This window comes from Homarus americanus, unplaced genomic scaffold (genome assembly GCF_018991925.1).
Source record: "Homarus americanus isolate GMGI-L3 unplaced genomic scaffold, GMGI_Hamer_2.0 scaffold16430, whole genome shotgun sequence".
Classification (NCBI taxonomy): Eukaryota; Metazoa; Arthropoda; class Malacostraca; order Decapoda; family Nephropidae; genus Homarus; species Homarus americanus.
This window is the reverse complement of record NW_024729259.1, coordinates 7,804,656-7,814,633: the sequence shown is the minus strand read 5'-3', so window position 1 is coordinate 7,814,633 and position 9,978 is coordinate 7,804,656. Positions and strand designations below refer to the sequence as shown.

The 9,978-nt window shown below is 36.4% G+C and overlaps 1 protein-coding gene across 3 annotated transcripts in view; it reads left to right on the top strand.

Annotated features, from left to right (window-relative positions):
* The window catches only part of LOC121866506 (E3 ubiquitin-protein ligase RBBP6-like), a 45,889-nt gene continuing 35,911 nt past the window's right edge, over positions 1-9,978 (top strand). The window contains exons 1-4 of one of the 3 annotated variants that reach the window (XM_042366253.1): positions 1-215; positions 4,946-5,112; positions 5,752-5,842; positions 6,456-6,510. In XM_042366253.1, coding sequence (XP_042222187.1) covers positions 4,947-5,112; positions 5,752-5,842; positions 6,456-6,510 — 312 coding nt within the window. In that variant the 5' untranslated portion in view covers positions 1-215; position 4,946. The remainder of the gene's footprint in view (positions 216-4,945; positions 5,113-5,751; positions 5,843-6,455; positions 6,511-9,978) is intronic. The other 2 variants (XM_042366252.1, XM_042366254.1) reach the window with 2 other exon arrangements.

The following is a 9,978-nucleotide window of genomic DNA, read 5'->3' as shown; positions in this document are numbered from 1 at the left end:
TTAAACAAACACCAAATTAAGTTTCAATGTTGAGTTTCTAATAAGAGATAAGTATTTGAGTACAGTGGATGGGAAGCAGTGTTGCCGGGGGACTGTTGTTGACGCCAGCCATCACTTGGTCCCTGGCAGCCATATTGTGTCGTATACGGAACTGTGATCTTGTTTTCATTTAAACAGTTATGTGGTGACCCAGTTATCTACAACTGATCCGTAAGGTAATGTGAACTATATAAGTAGTAGATTTGACTTGTAATATAATGGACTGATGCAGGGAAATTGACATTTAAGTATTGGTGAAAGTTGAGCGTTGCCGTGGAGAGGCTGTGTTGGCTTTTATTTCATAATTTGCTGCATTTGGAGGTAATATGAATCATTTTGAATAATATCACCTAGTACTGTATTGGTGGGGGGTGTTCTAACGGAGTTTATGTAGCAGGAATCTGAATAAAATGCGATAATGATAACCATCTGGGGAATGTCGAGCCATGGAGGGTAATCCCCAGAACTGCGGTCCGACTAATTACCCAAATGTAGCCGCAATGAAGTCAAATGATGGTCCTACAAGCGTAAATCGGGCTGTGAATCACTTCTCGATTATTATTTGGTGTCTTAAAGTCACAAAAAATTGGTAAACTTAATTTAATCTGAGTTGTGTTAGGTTAGGTACATGCACTCTATCTATTAACTCAGATTAAATTAAGTTTTCCAATTTTTTTTGACTTTGTGATACCAAATACTAGTCGAGAAGTGATTGGCAGTCCGATTTGTTCATGTAGGACCATTTGACTTCATTGCGGCTACATTTGGGTAATTAGTTGGACCCCCAGAACTGGTGTAAGAGGTTTACCAATACGTAACGGATCTGCGTAAAACAGTGATGGGTGAAGATTCGGGAAAGGACGCCTACGGAACTATATTGATGTGTATCTAGGAAGAAAAATAGAGCAAAATATACTGTATAGTGTGTGCGTCGGAAATTAAGGCAAGTGAAGCGAACTCGTAACAATGGTTTTAAATTAGACAAATTTAGATTTAGTCGCGAAATAGGTAAACACTGGTTTGGAAATAGAATAGTGGATGAGTGGAACGAGTTACCAAACATCATCATTAACTCGAATACGCTGGATAGCTTCAAACATAGGGGTTGGGTGTAAATGGGACTGCCTATTGGCCCGCTGCAGTTTCCTCCATTCTTATGTTCTTAAGCAGACGGTAAGCAGGGCAAAAATTGAGGAAGACTTCTGGGGGGCGACCAGGTAAATAAATGGGAATTAGGGGTACCAACTAATGCCCCACAAACCCAAGCACCTTTGCATGAGTAGGTTAGGTTAACCAGTTGTGCGCGTGATGAAATTGACGCATTGGTACCACAACATAAGAATGGAGGAAACTGCAACGGGCCTATTGGCCCATACTCAGTTACTGGGCAGTCCCATTTGCACCCAACCCCTATCGTTCATATATCCATCCAACCTATGTTTGAAGCTATCCAGCGTATTCAAGTTAATGATGATGTTTGTTAACTTGTTCCATTCATCCACCACTCTTATTTCCAAACTAATGTTTACCTATTTCGCGACTAAATCTAAATTTGTCTAATTTAAAACCATTGTTTTGAGTTTGCTCCTGGTTGGATAGTTTTAGTATCTTTGTAATGTTGCCTTGACTTCCATTAATACACCTCGATCATTTTGCTCCTCACTCTATGTGAAGGAAGCATTTATAAAATAATTACTGTAAAGCATCTGTTTCACTTATCTGATTTTCTCGTTTATAGCTTGTGTAATTCCCCCTATTTTTTCTCATCATGCACTTGGTTCTTGAACCTATTCTATGTATAAAGGATGAGATTCATATAGCTAGATTCGAATTCCTTGAGTGAAATTTCAGTCCTACACCGGTCTTTCTCTCGCTGTTATTAATATGTATTTCGTAATGTTTAGACAACTCTAAGACCTTTTTCTTCTGTGATATTCTTGCCGGAAGTTATGGATAACCGATATATTATTTTTTCAATATTAGATTTGGTCAGTCACAAGTGTCGCCATTTGTTGTTTACGTCTCACAGAGAAGGCCTGACCACCCATCACGCAGTGTTCCTTACCTCCGTGTTGGCTGCTTAAGCGTCTACAGCACATGTGCAGGGGGGTGGTGTGGGAGTTTCTTATTGGCTATAGCGATAGGAGACCTATAATTGGACAAGATTTTTTGTCTTAGCCAATGAACAATGCGTTGGGAGCGAAGATTTGATTTTTCAGTACCAGAACGACCAGATATGGCTGAACAGGTGGAAAGAGCTGTGCCGACATTGTGATAGAGATTATATTTTACGTCAATTAATGAGTTTCATCAGAAAAATAGTGTTAGGTTATGTCGGGTTAGGTTTTTTATTATTATTTTTTGCGCTTTACTCGAATTATTTTTTTTTTCGTTAAGATTGATTGGGGGGTCTCAAAAACTATTGATTTCCGGCTGAAATGAATATAAATTCGTTTGATACTCATCGAATAACATCGGAAAAAAATTTTTAATATCCAAACAAAGACCAGTGCGTTAGTGAAAATTGGCCATCCCTTGTTATGGGTTTGGCTACATATTCAATTCTCTTGAATAGTATCGTGTTCTAAATAAACCAGATGTTTGTATACTGTACTTATTTTTCTTGAAGTGGAGAGACTCGGAGGCAAGCCCTTTGGGTGCTAACCGTCTCGGCCACCATTACCGAAATTAATATTTTTAGTTTTTCGGTCATTGATTTCAGGTTTGCTTCTTTGCATTCATTTGTTTGTTTCCGTCAAGTTTTCTGTAATAGGTTAGATTTCATGGTAATTATGCAGTTTATAGCAACCACAGAATTCACTCCACTCAATTGATAGAATTATTTTTTCTATGATCATTTTCTTATACTACTGTATTACACTTCCGTCGCCAATTGACAACAAGGAAGTTATTGAATTTTAAAAAATAATTAAATTAGAGCACCTGATGTCCCAACACTTTTGCTCAAATTGTGGGTTCGTACATTCGCCTACCTCCCGCGCATGTGCGGGGGGTGGCCGCAGCCAATCAAATCTAGGGTGTGGGCGGCAGCCAATCAAATCCAATAAAAAATCTCAACTTTTGATTCAACCCATTAGCGTTCAATATTCGGCGTGGGTGCTAAGATGTGGGACATTTTTACTCATTTGCAACCTGAAGCCATAATGTGCTGGGTGCGATTTCGATTATTGAAAGTTTATCATATTATTTCATTATAAAAATAGGAAACTAGAAAACAGAGGAACCCACGATGCATTCTGGTCCCTGACTCGGAGGCTGACCACGCGACTAAGGTTATTAATAACGTTTGGGGGTCCGGGGGTGAAGCCCCCCCCCCCCCTGCTAGGGATCACCGGAGGCAGGGCCCCCTGGCTAGGTTGTTAGGTGAGGTTTAGTTTGGTTATTTGGTAAAAGTTAGGAAGCACAGAGTACTGGAATTTCAGAACACACAATCGATAGAACTTTAATGTGGGGGAGGGGGTAAATCACAAACGAGTGATTCCGATAAAAACGAAGGTCAGATTTGAATTAAGCGCATTAAAACCCACCAGAAAACCACCATTTTTTCCTTCAACTTCCATGGTTGCTGTAATACTATACACATTTACCAATTTCATTAGATTTGGTTTTGTCATTTTTGGTTTGTTTATACCCCAAAATTTCCTTCAACTTTAATAAAATAATATCTAGATGAAAATATGCACTAAAACTATTAGAGAAAAGCTTAACACAGCCTCCAGTGGTACCATTTGCTTAGACATTGGCATCTTTGTGTGGCTGCCCTCGAGCATCACCATAGCAGTGCAGCATGTCTGCTGGTGTCTACACCCCCCCTCCCCCCCCCTGCTCTCACTCAAATAAATTTTTATTCTTCGTTTTTTTACGAAATTATTTCCACCATTTGGGGGAGACCTTCATGCTAAAAGGACGTTTTCTCCTATTGAAAATGTTGCTTGTTAACCCTCGCACCTTTTCTCGAGTATAAGCGCATGACTTTTTAAAGTTTTCATGTACGGGATGTGTTCCAGACAAATGCATCTTAAAGTGAAATGTTATATAATGAGGAATTTTTCCCCATGAGAATTAATGTAATTATGGGTACTGTATATGCATTCCACCCTGTACAGTAATACTCCATGAGATCTTTGATAAGTGTTGTGGTAAGCATGATGACATGGTGAGGGTCGGTGCTATCGATCAGCTGTTTGCACTGTGTAAACAAAGCCACTAGAATTTAATATGCAATAACTCATCTAGAGTGGAGTGGGATTTGGGGGGGGGGAGGGAGGGGGGATGATTATTTTATGATAATCGTTTATTAACCCAGCACCAAATGGACATAAATAGTATGGTAATTATAGTGTTATGGTGAAAAAAGCTTGTGCGGTAGACCACATACATGCACCTCACAACTGACCAACGTGAACTGACACGCCTATAAGTAAATAATTGTTTATACTGAGGCGGGTATTTACATCCCACAGCTACATGTGCATCATACTGTAGTCACCCACAAAAGTCCTGTCGCTTCTCCTCCTGAACCACGAACCCCGAGATTCAAATTCGTGAATGCCAAGCTTTTATGGGGAGAATTAAACATCAGTGTCTACTGTTTCGGGTTCACGAGTCATAATCTTGGGGTTCATGGCTCAGAGGCAACAGGACTTTTGTGGGTGACTGTACATATTCATAAGTCATAATTCGAAATTTTATCAAATATTACAAATTTTGTAGTACTGTATTTCATAACAGCAAAATATTATGAAGGAGTGATTTTGAATTAGGGAACTGCTAATTACGTTTTTTTCAGTAACCGGTTTTCAGGAACAAACCTTCATACCGTTTGTTCCTTAAGACGATGTATTACAGTACAGTATCATTAAATTGGATTATTTCTTTGTTATAGGATGTCGGTGCACTACAAATTTAAGTCTGCGGTGGAGTATGACACCTTGCCGGTGGATGGTGTACATATCAGCTTGGAGGACCTGAAAGAGGCAATTATTCAGCAGAAGAGACTTGGACGTGGACAACCATATGATTTGCAGATAACCAATGCAGAGACTAAGGAAGGTGAGTCAACTGTATCTTTGTTTATACAATAAATGAAGATTTATTTACATTATATGTGGTATTATTGCACTGATGTTTAGTACAGTATGTACAATGTTTCAGTGACTATCGAGTGCCCCCGCGTATTGTCACCTCACTTTGTGACATCAGAATGAACCCTTATAAACCTTAATGTAACTCAATTCAACAAAGTTTTTTTTTATTATTATTAATTATGAATGAAAATGCTGCATCCATGTCATTACTGAGGGATTTTTAGTGTTCTTGATCTCAATCATGAATCCATCTTATACTGTACAGTACTGTATAATGCAAAACTAATGGGCAAATATATTCATAAGAGGAAAATGTTTATTATGCAATTTTGTACATTATAATGTTCAACATTATACCAATTATATTGGAAAGTATTACTATGTGCCACCTTACAAGAAATATTTCAGCTAGTTTTATTACCCAATATTCCAGTCAATTGGCTAATCTGGACAACCCCCCTCCCCCACCCAATCTGAATTATCAAGGTCTTTATTAATTTTTTTTCCCTCCTTAGTGGTGACCCAGACTGTATACCTGCTTTAAGTAAAATTCTGCTCTAGTTTTAAAAGAATATCCTATATTTATGTGACTAATTATTTTCAGTGTACACGGATGACAAAACGCTTATCCCTAAGAACTCCTCTTTAATCGTTGCGAGGGTGCCCATCGATCCTTCCCAGATGAAGAGACCATGGTAAGTGTTACAAGATATAAAGCAATACTTGGTAGCTGTTTTTTTTTTTTTTTCTCTCTGCCCATAACTTAGAATATAGGAGGGGTATTAGTGCATCTATGAAATCCTTTGTCGTTCAGTATCTTTAATAAGGCTTTGAGAATATATTGAAATTGTTGTCTGGTTTCATATCTGGATTATTTAATCTGTGCTGAGTTTGGGTTACCCATGCGTATATCTGTCCAGGTGTTGTGTATGCAAATGCTTGTGGTTAATTGATAGTGACCAAACTTAATTTAATGCTCCTTTACATATGTGAAGACTGGCTATGTGGGCATTGACATAGTTTAAAGTTTTGAATAATTTGTGGGGATTAGGAGTCATAAATCAGTTTTAAGCTTGTGTAGACTTAAATAACCACTGCTGTAACTGCTTGTTTGGAGTGCATTCTCAGATATCCATACTAGATTCTTTAAGCTGGCTGGTTGATTTTGGATTTTGTTTTGTGGATAAGGAGACATGTTTCACACACAGGTCCTGTTCAAATTTGTCAATTGTTTTGGCCCCTAGTTGCAGAAATATTGAGACTGTTGTGAGTGAGTTTGGTTATTTATTGTTATATGTTTTGTTACAGGGAGAACAAGGAATCAACGGCCCTGCTGTTATCCAACCCATCAAACCTGATGAACGTATGTAACAAGGGACCATCTGTGCAACTTTCTTTACCTCCTGCCGGGTAACACCTATTTATCTATTTTTTAAAGTGGATTCTTCTGAGGAGTAAGGCTGACCTTACTTTTGTCATGATAATGTTGCAATGTGCTGTTTCTGCAGTTGCAGTGGATTGGATAGTATGAAACTATCCTTTATATATATATATATATATATATATATATATATATATATATATATATATATATATATATATATATATATATATATATATATATATATATATATATATATATATATATATACATACATATTTTTTATTCTTTGTAGTTTTGATTAACTTTGGGTAATCCCTGACATTTGTTGCTCTTGTAAACTTGTAGCACTATACCACTATAATTTTCCACAGTGAAGTTTTAATATCAATTACACAGATCCACTGTGCAGAGTTATGGAGGATCTCTTTTGCAAAGTTTATCAACTGGTTTACACAATAGTTAATACAATGATACTTATATTAAATGGATATTGACATATTTTGCCAGTGTTTTCCACTTGTTCTGTGGAACAGTTTATGAATAGTATATTGTGATATTTATTTAGCATATGTATGCCTGTATGTTTGTATGATATAGCCAATAAAACTTAAACCTGAGGTTTGTGCTATTTGGTCGAACATTGCCATAATTGATCGTTGGGTTCAAGTGAGTTTTATTGTGGGCGTATATTGGAATGCAGTTCTAAGGAGTCATTTACATTTAAAATATTTTGCCATTCTACTAATTCTTAATAAGCATAACAGTAAACTTATTGAGTTTGTTTTATGGTTCTGATATACAGTGCGCACTCCTGTGGAGATATTTTTCAGTGACATGTACAGTACATAATATTTTTTTCTTTTTTTGTACAGCCGATATTCCATGTTCTGTCAGTGCTTGGTTCATGAGATACTGTCGGTGCTTTTATGACCATTGAAACAAACTAGAATCTATTACATGATAAGTTTAAGATATTGATTTACTCATGGGTGTCCTCAATTTAAAGGACAGTAAGCTTTAGTTTATTATACATTGGTTCGTCTTAATTCGTGTGGGTTCTTTTCCTAAGAGGCTATGCGTAATGGTGATTTGGATAACGAAGCAATCTTCCCAGATTCTATAACTTGGTGTACTAAGGGGAGGGGGTTGGTTCCTATCTGGTCAAGTTACATTTGTTGATTAATCTGTAATAAAGAGCACAGAAACAGATACTACTCGTGTAGAGCAGTAAATAAAACACCATCGTGTTGAATATGTGCAAGTATTGTACTGTACACTAATAAATAAGAGTTCCTGGCACGAATATACAGTATATTAAATACTCTACGTTTCATTGAAAAAGTTTTTAGATGGTTAATAAATAATTATCAAGTGGAAGATAGTTGACAAAAGTGTAGTTCCCCTGCCTCCAATAGATAGCAGCACAAGCAGGCACACCAGCTACTAACAGAGGCTGCAAGGGTCACTGCTATGCTGCTCAAATGTGACACAAGTTACCTTGAGTCTGAACAACTGTAGTTTAGGAAACAGTTGTTCATACTTGAGGATATGTGAACAATATAACTGCAATCTACAGGTTTGGATATATAGACTCGAGAAGTTATAATTTGTTAAAAGGTTTTTGAAATGATGGAATTGGTGAGAAAGTGGTGTCTAGAGGATTGTTTACTTTATTCCTTTCCTCATAGGTCATTTGTCTAAAGTATTCCTGTACCTGTAGTACTGTAAATAAGTTTTTAAATGTTTAGTGAATGTAATACGTAGACAGTCAATCAGCTAATGAAAACGTAGTTCCCTTCTCCCTCAATAGATGGCAGCTTGAGTGGGCACGTTGTCTGTTAGCAGATATTTAAAATTCTGTATTGTATTAATTTGCCTCCTGCAAATTGTTGAAGGCGCGAATACAAAATATGCAAATAATCAGGGCTTACTTTACTCTTGAACAATGCTCAATGTACAAGTTATCAAATATAAGATTGTATATAAACAGCGTAGTGAACCTATTGATTTATCAGACTGCCAGCTTTAAAGGACCGTTCTCTCCTCTGTTTGTCCATTAATTTGAAGTTTTACTTTATTTGTGCTGTACTGTATACGAAGAACTGAGTATAACAACAATAATGAATTTTTGAAGGTAAAAAGTAATATATACTGTATATATACGCAGTTATCCCATGTAGCATTGTGTGTAAAATAGTACTGTACAATGTTGTTGCATTGTCTTTCTTCAGCCTCAAAACTGAACAAAATTATTTGTTTTTAACCAACAAATGATGAAACATTTCATTGCAAATAAAGGGGTGGAGAATAAGTACGGTAGTTATTTGTGTGTACAATGATAGTGTTTGGACATCGTCTGGAATTAACTAAAGATTGCAAAATAAGATTTGGCTTTAAAGATATTAAACTGTTCACAAATGGGGAATAATGGTGTGTGGACCCCTTTTGCTGTTTTGGAAATGGGGTAAAAAAAATTAAATCTGGGATATCATTCAGTTTTTTAATGTTGGTTGTCAAGCATTTTTCTCTACTGAAAAATAGGTGGCATTTAAATTTTTATTGCTGACTTCATTAAACATGGTTTCCTGCATGAATCGGTAACACATTATTTGTGAAGAATAATATGGTGTAGATGACATTGATCGTCTTGTTCATATGTTTGTTAACCTGTAATGTCAAGTACTGCACATTCCGTATATTTTTACTTAATGGTGGACACTTTTTTTTTTAATTAACCTGCTTGGTCTACCACACTTAGAGCCTGAAATATATTGTTGTGGCCTTTTAAGATTACTATAATAATAATAATTATTGTGTCACCCACATGTCCTTAAATTCTTAAATAATACAAAGAAATCTTTGACACTATTATTTTCAATGATTTTGCTTAAGCTGTGTTAATGATGGTACCTTTTTTTATTACAAGTTAATTCGTTCCTTGTGAATGTACTGGTCTATCTTAAGAGAGTTGCTTTAAGTGGTTGTACGTATATAATCTGGATGCTGAGACTAAAGTACCCTGCTGCCATGACAGTGTCAGAAGCATCTGCTACAGTGATAATTTTTTTCTTTAGTGGATCTCAATAGTTTTGAGTATTGTCATCTTGCACAATGATTGTGAATGCCAACTCATACTAGGCAGGATCAGTCTACAAAAATTATTCGATGGAATGCAGTGGATATTATCTATCAACATGTTGATGAAGTCATCGTTGAAGTAATGCAACTGTCAAGATGGTGTGCTACAAAAAAAAACTGATTGACAAATGTGACAGTTCATTGGGGTGATAATTTACATACTGGCACTCATTGAAATATAACAATGGCAAAAACATTCATGTTTTTTACATTGATATAGGAACAATATGAAGATTTTCAAGTGTGGAATTAGAAGTTTGCAAAGCAGAAGAATTTTTTGTTCATTTTGACCATTGATACATGTCGAGA